Source organism: Neolamprologus multifasciatus, chromosome 16, assembly GCF_963576455.1.
Source record: "Neolamprologus multifasciatus chromosome 16, fNeoMul1.2, whole genome shotgun sequence".
NCBI lineage: Eukaryota > Metazoa > Chordata > Actinopteri > Cichliformes > Cichlidae > Neolamprologus > Neolamprologus multifasciatus.
The window spans coordinates 25,942,770-25,964,442 of NC_140454.1; the positions used below are offsets into that span (position 1 = coordinate 25,942,770).

At 39.6% G+C, this 21,673-nt stretch overlaps 2 protein-coding genes and 1 pseudogene across 4 annotated transcripts; all 3 read left to right on the forward strand.

Annotated features, from left to right (window-relative positions):
- The first annotated feature begins 997 nt into the window (after positions 1-997).
- On the forward strand, positions 998-20,548 carry LOC146500941 (sterile alpha motif domain-containing protein 9-like). Of its 3 annotated transcripts, none has more exons than XM_085136322.1 (4): positions 998-1,090; positions 15,074-15,131; positions 15,219-15,283; positions 15,463-20,548. In XM_085136322.1, the coding sequence occupies exons 3-4, from the start codon at positions 15,260-15,262 to the stop codon at positions 19,933-19,935; spliced, it is 4,497 nt and encodes a 1,498-aa protein (XP_084992448.1). In that variant the 5' UTR covers positions 998-1,090; positions 15,074-15,131; positions 15,219-15,259; the 3' UTR covers positions 19,936-20,548. The 3 variants fall into 3 exon arrangements, with proteins under 3 accessions (XP_084992448.1, XP_084992449.1, XP_084992447.1); XM_085136323.1 differs by lacking the exon at positions 998-1,090 and adding an exon at positions 12,225-12,850; XM_085136321.1 differs by lacking the exon at positions 998-1,090 and adding an exon at positions 12,225-12,836.
- LOC146500942 (sterile alpha motif domain-containing protein 9-like) lies at positions 6,224-8,492 on the forward strand (annotated as a pseudogene).
- LOC146500943 (sterile alpha motif domain-containing protein 9-like) lies at positions 8,141-10,423 on the forward strand. Its single transcript, XM_085136332.1, has one exon. The coding sequence runs from the start codon at positions 9,021-9,023 to the stop codon at positions 10,359-10,361; it is 1,341 nt and encodes a 446-aa protein (XP_084992458.1). The 5' UTR covers positions 8,141-9,020; the 3' UTR covers positions 10,362-10,423.
- Positions 20,549-21,673: the final 1,125 nt, after the last annotated feature.

Consider the following 21,673-nt stretch of genomic DNA (forward strand, 5'->3'; position numbering starts at 1 on the left):
ACACCAAGTTAAGCCATGATAAAAAGTAATGGAATTGCGATGCTGGTGAACAACTACATTTTTTCAGCTTCATTGTTATGTTCAAAATTGGTGCAAGAGTTGTAGGTTATAATGCCCACTGAGCCAATGAGGCCAAACTCAAGGAAGACCAACCAAAATGAATGAAATATTCAGTTGCAGAAAATTCCATAATTTGTCTTTTTTGGGGGGTTGGCATATGTTCAAAAGCTAGATTTCTGCATTCTGTCACACACACACACACACATAGCTACATAAATGGCTCTAAGTGCATTCATGTGTTGAATAAACAAAGATTACATGTTAATGTTTTGTCAGTACCCTTATTTCATTGTGTTACATTTCACCCCAGGATATGTTACAACTAACCCAGACTATGGGGTTAATTGTAACATTTCACTCTTTGTGTTTGAGACCATACCATACAATGGGTAATTGTGTTGCAGAGAAAATAGCTGCACTATTTAATAGCTGAGACATGTAAATACTTTGCATTACATTTTGAATCCACTACCTTAAAAGAACTCCAATTTACAGACAGAAATGTGAAAAATGTTACAACTATCCCCGGTCTACCCTACATATGGAACACCACATACCACACCACATTGTGGCAGTGTTCCCAGTCAACATGTCTACATGGTTACTGCACTTTTCCTCTTTTTCCCACTATTATAGTATTGAGTGTCTCTGTCTCTCGTGCACAAGACCATGTTTTGATTCCCTGATTGAGATCATCCTTGTCTTTCAACTTTTAGAAAAGCAAAGTGCACACTGTGAGTAGACCCACACAAGTTTTAAAACTGCTAATAAACACACACTCCTTAGTTGGCAACACTGGACACGTCAGCGCATTCGGCGCAGTGTGAACTTTTACAAGCGCGAAATTAGTTTGGCTTCATTTTTGTACAGTCGGAACAAGTGGAGCCAGGTGGTTCATCTTTTCTGCAGTCATTGATAGAAAAAAGCAGCAAGAGCTTCTTTCGTTTACTCCTCTCCAAAACCGCCACATTAAACTGATAGAGGAGCTCAGCTTTAAACCGAGAGGACTGAAGAGCAGACTGGATGAAATGTGAGTGTTCGGCAGTATTTGTTTTGAGCCTTCATTGTTATAAAACTCTATGAAAAACAGTAAATGCGTAGTAAGGATGCAACCAGTTGTCCCAGCTCCTTTATGTTTTTTGTTGTTGTCCTGACACTAAGCTTACATGACATAATATACCTTCCTGTCTCCACTGATACCAATTGTATCACATCTAAAAAGAAAAAAAGTCAGTCGGCTCCGGTCGGCAGTTATTGAATTATATACTGTTCTGTTGTCTCCTGGATTTGTGGAAAAGACATTAAATGCTGATGCAACTTCCTGTTTTTATTCTAACCCTAGCTGTCATCATAGAGGACACTAGTGAAATCACTTTTATTACTCAAAAGTACAAGAAGGTTAGAGCCATTGGGGAAAAAAATATTGGGTTAATTTGGATTTTTTTATTTATTCATTTTTTTGATAAATTCTAGTAGCCCTAATCCTCTCCCATACAGAGAAAACAGAGACGGTCACGTTAAAAACACTTGAGCTTAGTAGCAAAACTACTGTTATTGTAGTTGTAATAATTGCTCTGAGCATAGAGCAATAAATTCAGATTTTTCACTGATACTAAATTATGTTACAAATCGGACTCCAAAATTGATTATTGTATTGCAATAAAATAATCGAAAAGAATGCATACTACAACATACAGATGACTTACATGTTACCATGTAATGCACATAATGCCACATAGTGCACTTGAACCAAAGAGCAGAGCCTTCTGCCAATAAACCAGCTGCACTTGAAAATTAAACTTTTCTTTAAAACACATCATTACTCTTCATTTTGAGATCGGTTCAGTGAACCTTCACCAGCAGCAGTGCTCCTAAACCTGCACACAGAGTTCAGCATCAATGGGGCCTTCTCACGTGTAGAACTTACCTATACAATGCATATTAATGTATAATCCTGTGTTATTAAACATATTATCAAGGCTGCTGTAAATAAATAATATAAATATATAAATAATAATAAATAAAAACCAAAAAAAAGTTATTGAGGCTGCTGTCTTGATGAGATCAGACATCCTCTTTAGCACGGAGGAAAAGTAGCAAGACCACAGATTAGTTTTCAGTAAGGAAGCAGTATTTCTGTATCTTGCTTCTCTTTTTGTTCCTTGTATGGTAGCGTGTGTGAATGCAACAAAGAGCTGTATCACCTGCCAACACTTTTCAGAAGTGTTTGTGAGGTCATGCAGTGATTTCCAATCAGGTCTGTCTCTAATGTAGTGCGGGCCTGAACACTATCAACATCTAAGCTCTGCGGCCTGGCTCCTGTGTGCAGAGACTTGTAGGAATCTTTCATTTTTAAATTGTTTCATAGAATGATGAATTTCCTATTTTTACTATAGAAACATTCAGCCTGACAGGGATTTTCTTTTAAAACACAGTCAAATTATACAAATTTTATTCAAAATATTTTTTAGCATGTAGCAGTTGCAAGATAATGTGAAGGGGACCAGACGGGTAAAAACAACCACACGAGCCTTCAGACGTCTTTCAGAGCTCTGAATATATTTCTTATATAGATACAGAATTTTAACACTCTTAACAGCGACACATCTAATGATGAACAACCCAGCCTCTCAGAAAACTCCTCCTTAAATAGGAGCCGGTCATACCACCACAAATAAAATTTAAATGATTTCCCCGACACAGTCCAGCTACAAAAACATCTACAGTGAAATACTGCAATTATTTTAACACACCTCACATATATCTGACTATAAACACACCCCAACTAAATAATGTACAAACGAACTAAATTAAACCAAACTAAAGATTCGGCCTATTCCCACCCTCAGCTCTCACCTGATGGTTTAACACACTAGCAATGGATAATTGGAGAGCTCCTTTCAGGTGAACATCATTAGGATCTAATCATGTGTGCACTCCATGACTCAGGCCTTCAGGAAGTTGACCTCAAAAGAGAGAGAGAGAGAGGTCAATGGACTTCAAAACAAAAGCATAACAAAATCAAAACTTGCTGTCAGACGTTGTGGGTGCGTACTTCACCTTAGTGAGGGAGATGCTTCGCAGCACCCTCACTTAGCACTATACATTTTTTTCATGTTTTAGTTTCACTTGAGCCATTTTGTGGTGATTTATAGGTTTTGAGCAATATATGCTTCCATCCAGATAACATCTTTTTCAGGGAAGTTCTTGCTTATTTCATGAAGACAATGCCAAGATGTATACTACATAAATTCCAGTTGTGTGGTTGATGGGTAGCCAATTGCTAAATAGCCCACCCTGTAATCAGTACTTGGCATTATCGACGCCAATTCCTTTGTCCTCAGGCTTGTCAGAGAAGACGCGAACTCAGTGTATTCAAAATACATTCAATCACTTTATTAATAATAATAATAATACATTTTATTTAAAAATAGCACCTTTCAAAGCACCCAAGGACACTGTACAACAGATAAAAACTGGAAATATACACAATTCAATACAGTCTTCTTCAATAACACCTTCTGGAAGGGAGATGTGCACAACGCGAAAGCCTTCTGCAGATCTGCCGCATTACCAACAAAATGTGCAAATATAATCTACACCCCCGCTCCTCACGTCTGGCTTCCACGACCCAAAGGTCATCTCCTGTATGCACGCACAAACACATCCTCCAACCACACACACCCATATTTTGCTCCATTGCGGTTTATTTCACACCTCAAACATTTAGTAAACAATTAAGCAAAATTACAGGTAGTAAGAAAGTAAACAACTAACTCTTTTACGCTACGTCCGCACCTACACGGGTATTTTTGAAAACGCTGCTGTTTCGTCCACACGTAAACGGCGTTTCGAATCACCGAAAACTGAGATTTTTTAAAACTCATTTTTTGTGTTAACGTGTGGACGAGGAATACAGTTTGTCACGCAACGTCAAAGGTATGTGACTTTTTTCACGTCACGCTGTGCGCCATGTTATTGTTTACATGAGATGAATTGCAGAATAGCAGATAGAGACAAAATACTGTTACTGTTAATCTAACTACCTTCAAGTTTTACACGCTTACATACACACACACGCAGCTACTGTCCCTGAATTTAGAAAGGCAGAGGCATCATGGTGTGATTATTTTACATGTAGTTGTTTTTTCCTGTGTAATAATATTCAACATTGCTATCAATACATTTTTCAAAAATGCCTCTCTGTGCAAAATGGGTTTAAAAACATAAACAGCTGTGGGATACCGTTTGTCCGTGATTTGAACCGAGGGAACAAATCGTGGCAGGATCAGCCTGATGTTATTTGTATCCCACTGTAACTTTACTGTATAAAGAGCAAACATCTCCAACGTGTCAGGAGTAGTTAGTCATTACAACAAGTGTTTGTAAACTAAAAATCAAGAATATGGGATACTGTTTGTCAGTGATTTGAAGAGCCCAGCCCGTGCTCCCAACGAAGGGAAAACCAATTATGCAGGGGAGACCTACCTTGGCACTTGTGCAGGTGAAAGCAAAGGGAAGATATGCTTCACCATATTTTCTAGTCTTTGGCTTAGAATGAAGTTGGTTTGGAAACATATTCAGCCATGCTTCATCTCCTGCTTTGCGTTTGTGTGGGCGCCCTGTGCTAGCAGTGTCCAAGCATTTTGCTCCAGCAGCTATGCTCATGGAGGGTTGATCCAGGTCCACTCATTTAATATCATTTTCATCACTGCTCAATAACACTTTTATTCTGATTCAGATTCTTCACGTCACTGCATTCCTCAGTTTCTACACCCCAGTTTGCCCATTTAGCCACCTCTTTACCCTTCTTTTTCGCATTTCATTTTATTCCTAATTTAAATATTCCCGTGTCTTCTTCTTCCAATTCCTCCTGTTCTTCTTTAATTCTCCTTTAAATTTTGTGCAATTGTTATAATTATTTTACTTAATGATACTCTTTTCCCCTTGGCATTTTCAGCATTTCTTTTACTTCCCTTTTTGCCTCTTCACCCTCTGTTTTAGGCACTTTTCCACATGCAGTCACACAGACTGCCTCTCCTAACTTCTCCATTTGTTTAGTGACTGTCTTCCACCCATCTCCACTTCCTCTCTCACCTTCACAGCCCATTGCCTTCTCATCTCCTAGAATGTGACATGGTGCCTGTCACATTCTACTCCACACACACACACACAGCTGCGGAGATCTACTATGCCAATCTAACCCGCCTCTTTTTCTCAACCCAGCTGCTATTAAACAACATAAAATAATTCACTCGCCCTGTGGGACAACATATAGGACTCTTAAAGTCCTTTTAATTTAAACAGTCACAGTGAGTTTTACACTTTATGGCCAGCAGACATCAACCTGTAGTTCTTAGCAAAAGTCTCTTTCTCTAGTGCCCAGACACTGGAAGCATTTTGCATGAGTATCTTTTAACTTAACAAACAGATAATTTAGACTTTGTCCAATATGTACACTTTGATGTAACAGGTGTTGCTTACCTTTACATTCTGTTGGACCGGTTCTCTGTTTGCCTCGTTCCACGACCCCATGATTAGGCCGAATTTGTCTCTCTCAGCCATTTTGGATCCGGGTCAACGGCACCAATTATCGACCCCAATTCCTCACGTCTGTCTTCCACGACCCGAAGGTCGTCTCCTGTTGTTATCATCTAGCAGCACAAACATGAGCTACATTCTCTGAAAAGTCTCCACTAAAGCTCCTCTTAATCACAGTTTAATGTCACCAAGCAGTCTAATGACCTAAACCACAGTATATAAACCCTCAAAGCTGGCCTTTAATATTACCCTTAATATTACACTTTAATATATACTTATTTTCCTCCTGGATTTAAATAAATTAGTCTCCTTGTTTCTTAAATGCTTACAGAGAATTGTTACTCCTGAACTGCCATGTGTTTATAATGCTTCTACTTTTTTTTGCAGGATTAGTTACCAATATGTGTGAAAAGTTATCCAGCCATCATTGATTATCAGGAACAATTAAGGTGAGACTGAATAATTTCTCTCGTGATAAATATAAATGATCAGTTACATTTTAATTACTGTAATACAGTTCATATTCCTCTATTGCTGATATTTCTCTTTAAATTATTTTGTAGCATCACTAACCTATATTTGTGAAAAAGGAAGCAGCACTGTCATGGCAGATCAAGGTGAAATGAAGGTAAGTAAAAATTGGAAAATGCTTCCATTAAACTGCCAACTTTAATAAACCAAATGTTAAGAAATGAGCTTTTATAAATTGAAACATAGGGTTTATGTTTTTCACTAGATATATTCAGTAAATATTGAACTGTGTAATAATTAATTTAGAAATTAGGAATGTTAACTGGACTTTATATTTCACTGCCATGAGGATGATCTTTCATCAGACATACAAGATTGGAGTAAAGATCAGATGATACAATCAGCTTAACTTCATAGTCACTGCACACTTATTTATGTAGTGACTTAAACTTAAACTTAAAAATAAGAAAACTAACTTTTTATTTTAGACTCAAGAGGAGGATCTGTCCCCTGACATCAAGAATTGGAGAAAACATCAAGTGAGACAAAGTTGCTGAAATATTATTTAATCAAGACATCAATGGCCATAGTCTTCTTCTTTTAAATACAACAGACTTGACTGCAACTGGTGTCACTTTGGGACCAGCTAAGCTTCTCATTCATGCCAGAGATGAAGTTGTGAAATTTAAAAAAGAAGAACCAGTAGGTTCTAGAAACCAGCTTGGAAAACTGTGCAAGCCATATCCATTTGATAAACACCACGATACATTCAGATACATGGAGAGCAGGATTCTTGATGTTACAGAATCAGGTGCCTCAGATTTGATTGAACCCTGGCACGAGTACAAAGCTTTCACCAGCACAACAGAAGAAACTAAAATGAACAAGTTCACATCTGAGGTCATTCGCTTTGCAGCTGCCTGCATGAACAGCCGCACCAATGGCACCATACATTTTGGAATAGGAGACAAACCGAACTTCACCCACGGTCAAGTGTTGGGAGTGGTTGTTGAGGACAGACAGGCTTTTACAAATGAACTAAAATCTGCCATTGATGGGTATTTTGAATATAAACATAAACAAGCTGCTCAGACATGCGTCAGACATCCATGATTTGTTGAAGTTCTCAACAAGAACATGACATCATCTGACAAATGTGTCATAGAAGTCGACGTTGTTCCAGAGACTACGATCTGTGAAGAAAACAGCTACCACACAAACACCATAAAAAAGGGCAAGAAAAAAGGCAAAATGAAAGAAACCGAATTGGAACCATCAAAGTGTTTCTTTATCCGTGATGGTGGTAGCAGTACAAATCTTCTTGTGCAATCAAACAAGCGAGAGTACAAGCAGTTTCTAGAAAGTATGGCTCAGCGATCACAACGCCGGAAAAAGGCAGAAGAGAAGCACCTCAGTGTGATAAAAAACAGCACTCAGGGCTCTAGACTCAGTCACATGATCACTGGTGGCTCTCTGTCTTTAGATAAATCCAATGTTGAGCAGTATGTGATAATAACTAACAAATCACACCCAAGCCAGTTAGATTCTTTAAACTTTCTTGTACATCTGAATCCAGCAGTGGTGTTGGACTTTGATCCAGAATCAGCTAAAGAGGGATTAGAGCAGGGGTCTGCAACCTTTAACACCCAAAGAGCCACTTGGACCCGGTTTCCACGCAAAAGAAAACACTGGGAGCCGCAAATACTTTTTGAAATCCAAAATGAAGATAACACTGTATATATTGTTTTTTACTTTTATGCTTTGTGTGAACAACTAAAGTAAGTAAGTAAAGTTTATCTATTAAGCGCTTTTCGCAGAAAGGCAGTCACAAAGCGCTGTACACAAAGATTAAAATAAACAATACAATCAATAGACATTCTACACAATGTAAAAGATCAAATGTAAAGAATGTAAAGAATGTAAAATACGTAGATCAACAAAAGGCTTGTTTGAACAGAAAAGTTTTTAACTGCTTTTTAAAAGAATCCACAGAGCAAATAAGGTGTGTTGCTTATGAAATCCATGAAGTGCTACGGAGAAAATTACAATTTATTTATTTAATTAACACATTTTGAACTCTTAAATAAATATAACAAAAGGAAAGACACCTAGCTAAACTAAAATGATCCAGCAAACAAAAACTGTTGTGAGTCGCCACCCTTATATCGCCTTTGGGCTTTTGGAGCCTTGACCTGACTTTTAAAAAGTAATTGGAAAAAAGCATTATGCTGCTAAAAAAGGAAAAATAGATATTTGCAAAATTCTGCCTAAATATGTATTTTACCTGGTTAATGTGTGTGGCGGGGCGTGGTCTGCAGCGCCGCTGGGAGGCGGACGCACCTGTGCGGCACCCGCAATCACACCTCGCCACCTTAAAGTCTGCGCTCTCTCTGCTGTTGTGTTGTCGGGCTGTGAGCTGAAAAGCTACAGCCGACTGTATGTACAGCAACCGTGTGTGAAAAGTGGTCAATAAAGAGATGCTGAAAAGCATGTTCATGCAAACATCGTCGGGTCTGCCGTGATATGTTTACAATAAGACTTATGGTCCCAAATCTGTGCGCAGCATCTGCAAATCGGGGCTTTCATCTTTACGCAGGACTGTAAGCTGTCATCTGTGAGGCGTGAGCGGTGTTTGTTTTAACATAGTTCATGGTGGAGCTGCTGACATAATGTGGATCCATAACTGGCCTACCTGGGGTCGAAAGTCTCGATAAATGCACAGCGTTTCGGCGGGTACACCAGCTTCCGCGAGTGTGACGCTTATTTTGAGCGGTGAAAAAATAATATAATATAATATAATTTTTATATTTCAAAATCACAATAATCTTCCAATTTAGAACTACAAGTTAAAAAAAGAACTAAACACAAATAAAATACACTTCAGCTAAATACTTCTAATTTATTTTCCCAAAACACCGGGAGCCGCAGTATAAGGACAAAAGAGCCGCATGCGGCTCCAGAGCCGCAGGTTGCCGACCCCTGGATTAGAGCAATATTTTGACCAGCAGAGCCCAGTAAATGTTCATTCACCGGCACGATATAAAATCACAGAAGGAGTTGAAGACATTGCGAACAAGTTGAAAATAACTCAAAACACCAGCTGGGTGTTCTGCAACGGAGGCATTGAGCATGAGTCGCCCTCAGACATTGACCAGTGGTTAATGGATAAGGGAGCCTCCGTCAGAGATGTGATTTCCTTCTTGTGTCGCAAAGGTATCCTTCCAAACAAGAGGTTCCTCGTCATTTTTTTAATTTTGTCAAGAGTGAGTGAGAAGATGGACCCCCTTGTGGAGACTTTCAGTACATTCTGGCAGGAACTCAGAGGCACAGATCAGATCCTTTGCATATGTGACAATGACAAAGCATTCAACTCCTGGAGAGACTTAATTGAGGCTCGATGTGGAATCGACATCTCACGTAGATGCATACGTGATCTCAGCTTTGCAGAAGTCAATGGCACTATCCTTAGCCTTTGGTCAGAGAATCGCAGATCCAGTCGTTTCCTACCGTGTGGTGGGGGAAGCAAAGTGCTATTTGAGAAGAAAGAGGAGCAAAGTCTGAGTACCTTAGATGTCCTTTGTGTGAACCAATGTGAAGGAGGAAATGAGGAAAAATTTCTGATAGAACAGAACTTCTACAAGGGTGGAAAGTTAACGTGGTGGAATTTCTATTTCTCGGAGCAGACCGGATCCACGCCGCTTATCAAACGAGACCACTTTGACTACATCAAGGATACAATCATACCTGATTTATGCTCCCTGAGAAAAACCTGTGTGTTCTTTAACCTCATGCATGTACCTGGATGTGGTGGGACAACTTTGGCCATGCACATATTGTGGTCTTTCCGGAACACATTTCGTTGTGCTGTCCTCAGGAACAACATTGATGACTTTGCTGATGTAGCTAGTCAGGTGACCAAACTTCTCATGTATAAACATCAGGAGCAGCTGCCACGTGTCCCTGTTTTGCTGATGATAGATGACTTTGAAAATATGGAAAAAGTATGTGACCTGCAGCAGCTCATTGAAAAAGAATGCGAAGAGAAAAAAATTCAGTCTAAGTCTGCGCAGGTGGTTCTCTTGAACTGCATGAGATCAGAGTCTTTTGACCAGACCGGACAAGCTGCAGATACTGTATTCATTGGCAATAATCTCTCTGAGAGGGAACAGAAACAGTTTGAGGTAAAAGTAGTCGAAATTGAGACAACTTACAAGAACGCTATGTCTGTGAATGTTCTCAGTCATCCAGGTCATCGTAGTCAAAGGAGCTTGCAAAGACAAGCGTCCTGAAGAACCCGAAGAAGCTTCTTGGATGAGAGGTGAAACGTCTTCAAGCAACTTAAAGAAGTCTAGACAATTACAAACGATGTAAGATGGCGCTGGAGTGACGGCAGCCTTTCCAAGTAGCTCTGCAACACCGCACCATTTCTTAACTTTTAACTTTTTTTAGACTAGGCTTTCAAACTTTATTTCACCTTCCTCTAGTTACTCTACTTCTACCTCTTAGATATAGCGAAACGAGAATGGATAATAATCCGAGGGGCCGGTCCGGCCTTCATCTGTTGTTCCCGCTGGGGGTTCTGGAGAACCGCACCAGCCTTTTTTTGCCTCCGCTGGAGGGTCCAAGGGGCCCGTCCAGCAACCTGCCTCCGCTGCAGTGCCACCACCTGAGGCCCCTGATATTTGAAGGTCCAGATGATTTTCCCTACCTATATCTGTGAAAAATTGTTTCTAATATGTGCAGTGTGGATCTTACCGTTTTCCAAGCTACTGCATTTGATCAATAAATCAACATTTCTATGAAGTGGTGCTTTTCCAACTGTCCAAATAAGCAATTCTCCTGCTTCCGTATAACAACTCTTCTTCTACCATGGTGTACGCTCTACAACTGCTGTTAATGTTTCTTCTGCAGTCTGAATATTTACTGTCATTTCACCTCTGTGCTCTCTGTAGTATTTATCATTACCTTCTTTACCTACATTAATCAATATAGGAGGTCACTAGACGTTATTGTATTACTGAGTAACTTTCATGTTTTAATTCCTGCTATTTCAGTTGATGTCGGTGGTAAATAATCTGTACATTTTGCATTTAGTGAAATAGTATACCTAGTGCCTTTGGCCTTAATAATACACATCAACTTTTTCTCATTAATGAAATGTTTGAACCATTGGTTCCCCACAGTGCTATATGTGGTGAACTTGCCCCACCATAATCATTTCCCTTGCAGACGTTCACCAGGAAAATATATTCCGCTGTGGTGGCGAGAAGGCTCTGGCACCCTGCTGATCCCTGGATTCAGGAGTAATGTGAATTGGCCACAAAACAGTAAACTAGATCTTCACCCTTGTTTGACTTCTGGAGGGACAATGGGTGATGGACCATCCAGGATTATGGATTATGTCCTTTTGGGTTCAATATTCCAGGCCATTAGGTCCTCATATAATTTAGGCGAGAGCTGCGTCTGCAACCTTCCATCAAAGTGGAGGAACACAGATTCATGTTGCTATGCTTGAATGCTTCATAGTTTACTGTTAAGCAGCTTAATAAACAAAAAGAAACAAACAAAAAACCCTTCTTATGGAAATGGTTTGCAGTGCAAACACTGGCTGAATGGAACGACCGATTGCTGTCTTTTGTAGATTGTCTCATAAGAAGTCATATAAAAGTCATCAGTGATCCAGGTGATTGCACTTGGCCCAGCTGTGATCATTTTAACTGAAGAAAACGTGAAGTGTTATTCTACTTACTCGGTTATATGCTTTGATTTTGTTTCCACTGTTGAGAACACACAGGGTGATTTTATACTACAAATGTACATGTGTTAGTCAAACATGAACAGAAAAGTGCTTTTGCATTAGCACTATATATTTTATATGAATAAGGGCCATACCCCATTGAGTCCTTCCAGTTTAAAAAAAAAACCGCGATTTAACAGTCATTTTTAAATTCAAATCTCTTAACATTCAGCAAATGACAGGTGGGGTGTGTTTCGCTACTCCAAAGCAATGACGGTAGAAAATTGGTCCAAAGTCTCAACGTGGGCATCTATGGGGACTTTGGAGCCTCAAGGGGACATAAGTGGAACCGCAACTTTTAGTACCTCGCTGTTGCTTCACTTTCAGCTGTGGCACTCGCTGCTGGGAGGCACGGCGGAGATAGCTGCAACTGATGCAGTGATGCGCAGTAGGAGGATGCTTTTAATCCCTCAGTTTTTAATTTTTCACAATTTTTTCCCCAGCTCAGTTAAATTTCAGCTCTTAGATATTTTTAATATTCAGTTTAACTTACAGTTGAGAAGGAGGGCGCTCTTTCAATCCTGGAACTGAACTTTTCCACTTTTCCACTCCCAGTGGAACAATTCAAGGACCTCATAGACTGACGCACTGACTTATTTGGGAGGGTTTCCGGGATCAAAGGTTTTACAATATCGTTTCACAATTAATCAAGACGACGAAAAGAACATGATACAATGCTGACAAATCACGGAGGAAGTCACCCATCTCGCAACAAGTATCGTTTCGGAAAGAATAATCGAAACACACGGACTTTTTGGTTAGGTTTCAATTCCTGAGAATGACCCGCCCAGCTGAAGTCTTCTTCCTCAGTCTTCTCTCATCTGTATCCTCCAAACAAGGAGGAGAAGCCTCTTTGTTTTATTGCTCTCCAAAACCGCTACATTAACGTGGCTACGGAGCTCAGCTTTAAACCGAATGGACTGAAGAGCGGACTGAAGAGAGGACTGAAAAGCGGACTGAATGAAATGTGAGTGAGTTTTGGTCAGTATTTGTTTTGAGCCTTCATTGTTATAAAGATCAATAGAAAAATAGTAAATGCGTAGTAAGGATGCAAGCAGTTATTTTTTGTGGTTCTTCGTTTTACTTTACAGAGTTTGCCTTTCTAAGATGACACTTCGCTTACTTATATTACCTTACATTACATATCTTCCTGTCTCCACTTAATACCTGCTGTATCACATTTAAAAAGAAAAAAGTCAGTCGGCTCGGGTCCTTAACCAGTTTTTGAATGATTCTGTTGGTTCTGTTGCCTTAAGTCTTTTGGATTTGTGGATTGAACAAAAACATTAAACAGTAAAGTCACTTCCTGGTTTTATTCTAACCTCTAGCTGGCATTGTAGAGCACACCACTGAAACCACTGGTGTGCTTCTGAATCAGAAGTACGGAAGAGGATTAGAACCATTAAAAAATGTGGGGAGTCATTTGGAATTGTAATAGAAAATTTCTATTATTCTCACTTAAAGTGCTTAAGTGGCTTATGCATATGCCTAGTTTTAACACTGTAATAGACTGTTCAGTGTAAGTTTCTAAAACTATATTAACTTATTTCAGCCTCAGTAGTTGGAGAAGACAACTCCCTTTGCAGGTGCTAATAACGCCAAGGGCACAAAACAACGAGCCTCGTGATGTGTGGTGTGGTATGATGAGTTTGTGACTTTTCCCCTCTTCCTTGTAATGGATAAAATAGTGGGAGCACTACTTCTGTTTCAGAGCTCTCATGACTGTAGAACTGTGATGTTTGATTTGTGTTAGCTCTCCTGCTTACAGTAATTTAAATGCCTTGACCACAGCTGACCGTGTTGCAGACTTTATAAACAGAAAATTCCACCACATATTTTTTTCTTTGTGATTTCCAGTGGCCCTAATCCTCTTCCATACAGAGAAAACAGATACAATCATGTATAAAATAATTTAGCTTAGTAGCAAAACTACTGTTATTGTAATTGTAATAATTGTCCTGAACATAATAAATTCAGATTCTGTTTCACTGACACTAAATCATGCTACAAATTCGACTCCAAAACTGATTATTTTATTGCAATATAAGTGGTGAGTTATCAGTGAGACCACAGGCTGCTTCCTGGTTTTAAGGAAGGAAGCAGTAAATGGTAAATGGTCTGTATTTGTATTTGTGTCCCGCCTAGGGACCCCAAAGCGCTTTACACGTCCAGTCATCCACCCATTCACTCTCACATTCACACACTGGTGGAGGCAAGCTACAGTTGTAGCCACAGCTGCCCTGGGGCAGACTGACAGAAGCGAGGCTGCCATATCGCGCCATCGGCCCTTCTGGCCAACACCAGCAGGCGGTAGGTGAAGTGTCTTGCCCAAGGACACAACGACCGAGACTGTCCGAGCCGGGGCTCGAACTGGCAACCTTCCGATTACAAGGCGAACTCCCAACTCTTGAGCCACGATGTTTCTGTATCTTGCTTCTCTGTTTGTTCCTTGCATGTGTGAATGCAACAAAGAGCTGTGTTAACTGCCGACACTTTTCAAAGTGTTTGTAAGGTCATGCGGTGATCTCCAACACAAGTCTTTTTCTAATGAAGTACAGGCCTGAACCCTATCAAGATCTAAGCTCTGCGGCCTGGCTCCTGTGTGCAGAAACCTCTCTAGAGTCTCTGAATCTTTCATTTATTAAATTGTTGAAATAATTGCCCAGTTTCATAGAATGATGAATTCCCCATATTTACTTTAAAAACGCTCACCTTCTGGGATGTTCTTTCAAAAGACAGTCAAATTATACAAATTTTATTCAAAATATTTGTTTAGCACTATACAGTTTTTCCAGTTTTTAGTTTCACAGGTGCCAACTTATGGTAACTTATAGGTTTTCAGCAATATATGCTGCCATCCAGATTACATCTTTTTCAAGTTCTTGCTTATTTCATGAAGACAATACTAAGTCATATACTACATGAATTCCAATTGTGTGGTTGCTGGGTAACCAATTGCTAAACAGCCCACCCTGTAATCAATACTTTGCACCTATCGAGACCACAGAAATAAAGGAGACCAAAAACTGTATATATACTGAAATCCTGTATAGCAAAGGACATCTTAACGATTATTGAGATTAACAATGTCATACATATTCCCCCTGAAATTAAATAAATTAGTCTCGTTGGTTCTTAAATCCCTCCCTTGTTACTCCTAAACTGCCTCAGCCATGTGTTTATAATACTTCTACTTTTTTTCAGCATTACCAATATGTGTGAAAAGTTGACCAGCCATCATTAATGATCAGGAAAAATTAAGGTGAGGCTGAACTTGCTTAATTTTAGTTACTATCAATACAGTTCCTTTTCCTCTATTGCTAATATTTCTATTTAAATTATTTTGTAGCATCACTAACCTATATTTGTGAAAGAGGAAGCAGTACTGTCATGGCAGATCAAGGTGAAATGAAGGTAAGTAAAAATGGAAAAATGCTTCAATAAAACAAATGTTAAGAAATGAGCTTTTATAAATTAAAACATAGGTTCATGTTTTAAACTGTTCCACATAATACTAGACATAGTCACTAAATATTGAAGTGTCTAATAATTAATTTAGAAATTAGGAATGTTAACTGAACTTTATATTTCAGTGCCAGGAGGATGATCTGTCATCAGACATACAAGACTGGAGTAAACATCAAGTGAGACAATGGGTTCTCCAGTTGGATCGCGTGGATGACAAAGTTGCTGAAATATTGTTTAATGAAGACATCAATGGTGAAAGTCTTCTGCTTGTAGATACAACTGACTTAACCAAAATTGGTGTGACTTTTGGACCGGCTAAACTTCTCATTCGTGCCAGAGATGAAGTTGTGAAATTTAAAAAAGAAGAGCCAGTAGGTTCTAGAAACCAGCCTGGGAAACCGTGCAAACCGTATCCATTTTGTAGATACCATGATACATTCAGATACATGGAAAGCAGCATTCTTGATGTTACAGAATCAGGTGCCTCAGATTTGATTGAACCCTGCCATGAGTACAAAGCTTTCACCAGCACAACAGAAGGAACTAAAATGAACAAGTTCACATCTGAGGTCATTCGCTTTGCAGCTGCCTGCATGAACAGTCGCACCAATGGCACCATACATTTTGGAATAGGAGACAAACCGGAGTTCACCCACGGTCAAGTGTTGGGAGTGGTTGTTGAGGACAGAGAGGCTTTTGCAAATGAACTAAAATCTGCCATTGATGGGTATTTTGAATATAAACATAAACAAGCTGCTCAGACATGCGTCAGACATCCACGATTTGTTGGAGTTCTCAACAAGAACATGACATCATCTGACAAATGTGTCATAGAAGTCGACGTTGTTCCAGAGACTACAATCTGTGAAGAAAACAGCTACCACACAAACACCATAAAAAAGGGCAAGAAAAAAGGCAAAATGAAAGAAACTGAATCAGAACCATCAAAATGTTTCTTTATCCGTGATGGTGGTAGCAGCAGAGATCTTCTTGCGCAACCAAACAAGCGAGAGTACAAGCAGTTTCTAGAAAGTATGGCTCAGCGATTAGAACTCCGGAAAAAGGCAGAAGAGAAGCACCTCAGTGTGATAAAAAACAGCACTCAGGGCTCTAGACTCAGTCACATGATCACTGGTGGCTCTCTGTCTTTAGATAAATCAAATGTTGAGCAGTATGTGATAATAACTAACAAATCACACCCAAGCCAGTTAGATTATCTAAAATTTCTTGTAGATCTGAACCCAACAGCGGTGTTGGACTTTGATCCAGAATCAGCTAAAGAGGGATTAGAGCAATATTTTGACCAGCAGAGCCCAGTAAACGTTCATTCACCGGCACGATATAAAATCACAGAAGGAGTTGAAGACATTGCGAACAAGTTGAAATTAACTCAAAACACCAGCTGGGTGTTCTGCAACGGAGGCATTGAGCATGAGTCGCCCTCAGACATTGACCAGTGGTTAATGGACAAGGGAGCCTCCGTCAGAGATGTGATTTCCTTCTTGTGTCGCAAAGATGTCCTTCCAAACAAGAGGTTCCTCGTCATTTTTTTAATTTTGTCAAGAGTGAGTGAGAAGATGGACCCCCTTGTGGAGACTTTCAGTACATTCTGGCAGGAACTCAGAGGCACAGATCAGATCCTTTGCATATGTGACAATGACAAAGCATTCAACTCCTGGAGAGACTTAATTGAGGCTCGATGTGGAATCGACATCTCACGTAGATGCATACATGATCTCAGCTTTGCAGAAGTCAATGGCACTATCCTTAGCCTTTGGTCAGAGAATCGCAGATCCAGTCGTTTCCTACCGTGTGGTGGGGGAAGCAAAGTGCTATTTGAGAAGAAAGTAGAGCGAAGTCTGAATACTTTAGATGTCCTTTGTGTGAACCAATGTGAAGGAGGAAATGAGGAAAAAAATGTGATAGAGGAGAACTTCTACAAGGGTGGAAAGGTGACGTGGTGGAATTTCTATTTCTCGGAGCAGCCCGGATCCACACCATTTATCAAACGAGACCACTTTGACTACATCAAGGATACAATCATACCTGATTTATCCTCTCTGAGAAAAGCCTGTGTGTTGTTTAACCTCATGCATGTACCTGGATGTGGTGGGACAACTTTGGCCATGCACATATTGTGGTCTCTCCGGAACACATTTCGTTGTGCTGTCCTCAGGAACAACAATGCTGACTTTGCTGAAGTAGCCAGTCAGGTGACCAAACTTCTCATGTATGACCATCAGGAGCAGTTACCAAGTGTCCCTGTTTTGCTGATGATAGATGACTTTGATGATATGGAAAAAGTATTTGACTTGCAGCAGCTCATTGAAAAAGAATGCGAAGAGAAAAAAATTCAGTCTAAGTCTGCGCAGGTGGTTCTCTTGAACTGCATGAGATCAGAGTCTTCTGAAACAACTGGGCAAACTGCAGATACTGTATTCATTGGAAATAATCTCTCTGAGAGGGAACAGAAACAGTTTGAGGAAAAACTAGTTGAAATTGAGAAAACTTACAAAAACACTGAAACATTCTATGGTTTCATGATCATGAAGAAGAACTTTAAGTCAGAATACATTGAGAGTGTGGTCCGCAACACACTGAAGAGCTTCAATGTGAATCAGAAAAATGCCCAGCTTCTTGCAGTTTTAGTTCTGTTGGATGTTTACTGCCGCGGGGCTTCTCTATCAGTCTCTCTGTGTGAGGAATTCCTTGACCTTCAACCAAAACCGTTTTGTGGATCCAACAAAGTTGAATGTGGTTTTGGAAAATTTTCTACTTTTATAACCAGCTGTTCAGTTCAGGGTAAGGTAGTCTTCAGAGCTGTGAAAATGATCCACTCAAGAATTGCAAAGCAGTGTTTGTTGGAACTTAAAGTAACACACAATGTGAAAAAAGTTGAAATTGCTGACCTTCTGCTGAACACAGACACGTTTTATGAAAGCACACAAGGCAAAAGCAAGCTCCTGCAAGACGTTCACCACATTTTGGTCAAGCGATATCATGAATTAGAGGAATCACAGTTCTCTCCACTCATTCAGGACATTGCACATGAAACACCTGGACTGGAAGAGATGGTGTTAAAAAATGCCTCAAAGAGATATGAGAAAGATCCTATTGTCTCCCAGTTACTCGCCCGGTACTATTACCTGAGAAAGAAAGATTTTGTAGAGGCAAAATTTTGGGCAAAAAAAGCAAAAGATCTTCACAAAGACAACTCCTATATTGCAGATACATCTGCACAAGTGATCAAGCATGAGTTTAAGAATGCCATTGCAGACTGCAAGGAAGAACCCATCAGTCCAGAGAAACTGAAAACACTTCTGAAACTGGCTCAGTCAGCATTGGAAGCATTCCAGGAAACACAGAACCTTGCAAAGAAGGAGTCACTCCGACGATTACAAATCAAAACAGACAACTGCACTTTCAACACTTCTGGCTGCCTGGGAGAAATTCAGGTTGGTGTGCTTGTCACTGATGTGCTGGCAAAGACCCCTGTGTTCTCTTCTGATGGTCTTCGTCATGACATAATGAGCCAGGTTCTTTCTGGAGATCTTAAACTTTCCGACCTAGAAAGTAAGGATCGTTGGCACACCAAAAACAAACCCTACTATGTCATTCTGAAACACTTTGAGGATGTACTTTACAACCTCAAATACAGGATGAAGAAGAACTTTGACTTCCTTGACAATTTTTATGTAAATCTGGGCTCCAGATTTGGAATGAAAGATAGCCGTGAGCAAATGTCCCAAAATGAGCTTTTCAGATGTTTCAGACATTATGCAAAGGTTTTCTGTAAGACAGATTCTGCATCTCTTTTGAAGAATAAAACCTTGCACACCATGTTGGAACTACACCAGACGAGACAGTTCCTGGAAGAGGAAAAGGCTGACACCTATTCTGGGATTCTGAGCTGTCTCTCAAATGAAACCTCAACTGTAAAGTTGGAAAAGATTGCCAGACAGTATCTTTTTATTTGTCAGCGTCACCCAACTTCAAAGGAGAAAGTGAACTTTATCTATGTCAATGTTGTGTTGAGTCGTCTTAAACTGGAATCACATCTGTTACAGCCATATGAAGCCATGGTAAATCTTCTCCCCCAAGTTCTTTGTGGGCAAATCCCACTGAGTGAGAGTTTGCCGCTCTACTTCATTGCAGTTCTGCTGTTATGGCCAGAGCCAAACCGTCCGGTATATAGAGAACTTGGAAGGTACATCTCACAGATGAAAACCTCTTATCATGCAGAGATGAAGGAAGTGTACAATGGCAAGAGTCCCGTTATTCATTTCCTCCTGGGAAAGAAGCCTGGTTATGAACGACTGGTCCACATTGGAGAGATCAAAAAGTGCATTGCGGATGGGCAACAGCAGTTTGCCTCCATGTGGGGAAGTGGCAAAATATGGAAGGAGAAGAAGGTGGAGGAGCTCCTTTATAGGGTCACAGGGGAGGTGCATAGTGATTGCATAATGGCAGATACTGGTTTTCCAGTCACCCCAATGTATCGAAGCCAGATTAGTGGGCATGCAGAGGGATCAAAAGTGTCATTCTTCATAGGTTTCTCCATGAGAGGACCTGTTGCATTTGACATTGGACAAAAATGATTATGCATGGTCATGATAGAGCTGAGACACGCTGGCTTTTTCTGGCAGAGTTTGCACTGGACATCTGAATAATTGTCGTCTTTGGCTTATATGTGATTATGTTTTCCTGTGTACTTTACATAAATGATGTTTGTATTTTTGTTATTGTTGCAAGGGGTGGGGGCATTTGTCATACAAAACCTTTGAGCAATGTCTTAACAACATTTACACTGTAGCTCACAAGTCACTGCATATGTTAAAGTCTTTTTTAATAACTGATATGTGATATTTGAAAATGAATGTAACTGTTACTGGTTGGCACATTTTAGGTTATATTACTGAAAGTGATATATGATGGATTTAATAGTATAGTTAAATCTTTTTTTTTATAGTACATTTATATTTGATTTGTGTACTTTTGTACTACAAATTTTTTGCATAATGATTATTTGATTAATACAACTAAGTTGTATATGAAGTTGTCTAACGTTTAAAATTCCAACACTTGATGTTTTATCATATTGTCTTATATTACTTTTGCAGTTTTTGCAACATGATTTGTTTTTCGTTTTCCATGTAAAATCTAGCACTGAGTTTGGCAATACCTTTGCTGCCTAATAAAGATGTACTGTAACATTACTATGTAAGGGTTACTTTAAAATGCACTGCACATGCGCTCAAATAGTTATATGTAGACTCCAGAAATGAAGAAGTGCATAACTATGTTCAAATTAGGGGGGAAATGAAATTGAATTGATCAGTTTAGGACATATACAAAAGCTCTAAGAAGCATTTGCATTATATAACCCCGTGACTGCTCCTCATACAGCCTAAAGTGTGAGATGCTTTATGCTTTTTTTGGATGACAGACCAAAAAAGGAAGAAATGGTATTTATGAAATATAAAACAATGCAGGATATATAGTTAAAAATGGATAACTACAGTTTATTGTCATGCAAACAATAAAATGCATATATTCAGGCAGCTAATATGGTAAAAAGTGAATGGTTAACAGGGCAGTGCTGCCCTCTCTTATCTTCCCATCTACTTCCCCCCTGCCCTGCACAGGCTTGTGAACACACAGGCTCCACACAGTGTTACCTATCATCATACCTGTGGGTCAGGATGATAGGTAAAGTATGGAGTTTCGCTGAATGTGGGTGCTACTTTCTGGGCTTTGTGAGTATAAGTTTATGGCCCCCAGAGACACATCTAGTCCCTCTCACACTCATGGCTAAGCAGCAGATGGCTCACCATGTGACACACATCAATAAGAGATTACATTTCTAAATCTGACACAAGATAGTGAACATCACCACTGCATTTCTTCTGTGAAGGCCTTTAATGCATCTTCAATTTTGGATGATATTAACCTGCAATGGAAAACAGTATTTACTAAAAGGGCATTTTGATATTAATAGGTACAATGTTAGTACGCTAACATTCAGTGTATGTTTGTCTACAAACTACATAAGTAGTTAAGTACACTAATATAGAGAGGTAGAGCTTTTGCAGAATTTAACTAAAACGTACCACCAGGGGGCAGCAACTCATTTGTTTTATTAGGAAAAGCCAACAGTGTGTGAGAGAGAAGTAATTCTGAATTACAAGCTGAACAGTGTCTGCAGCTGAAATCATTTTGTAGCTTTTATAATGGTATTTTGGGTTTTAGTTGAAAATCTCTGTGGCTAATTGTCCATACTCTAATAAGATGCCTGTTCAAATTAAATCCACCAATCAGAAACAGGCCTGAGATGTA

Bases quoted from the DNA above. Each gene is read 5' to 3' on its own strand.
- LOC146500941 (XM_085136322.1), top strand. From the start codon at position 15,260: ATGGCAGATCAAGGTGAAATGAAG. The intron at 15,284-15,462 runs GTAAGTAAAAAT...TTTATATTTCAG, and splicing joins CAGATCAAGGTGAAATGAAG to TGCCAGGAGGATGATCTGTC.
- LOC146500943 (XM_085136332.1), top strand. From the start codon at position 9,021: ATGCGGCTCCAGAGCCGCAGGTTGCCGACCCCTGGATTAGAGCAATAT.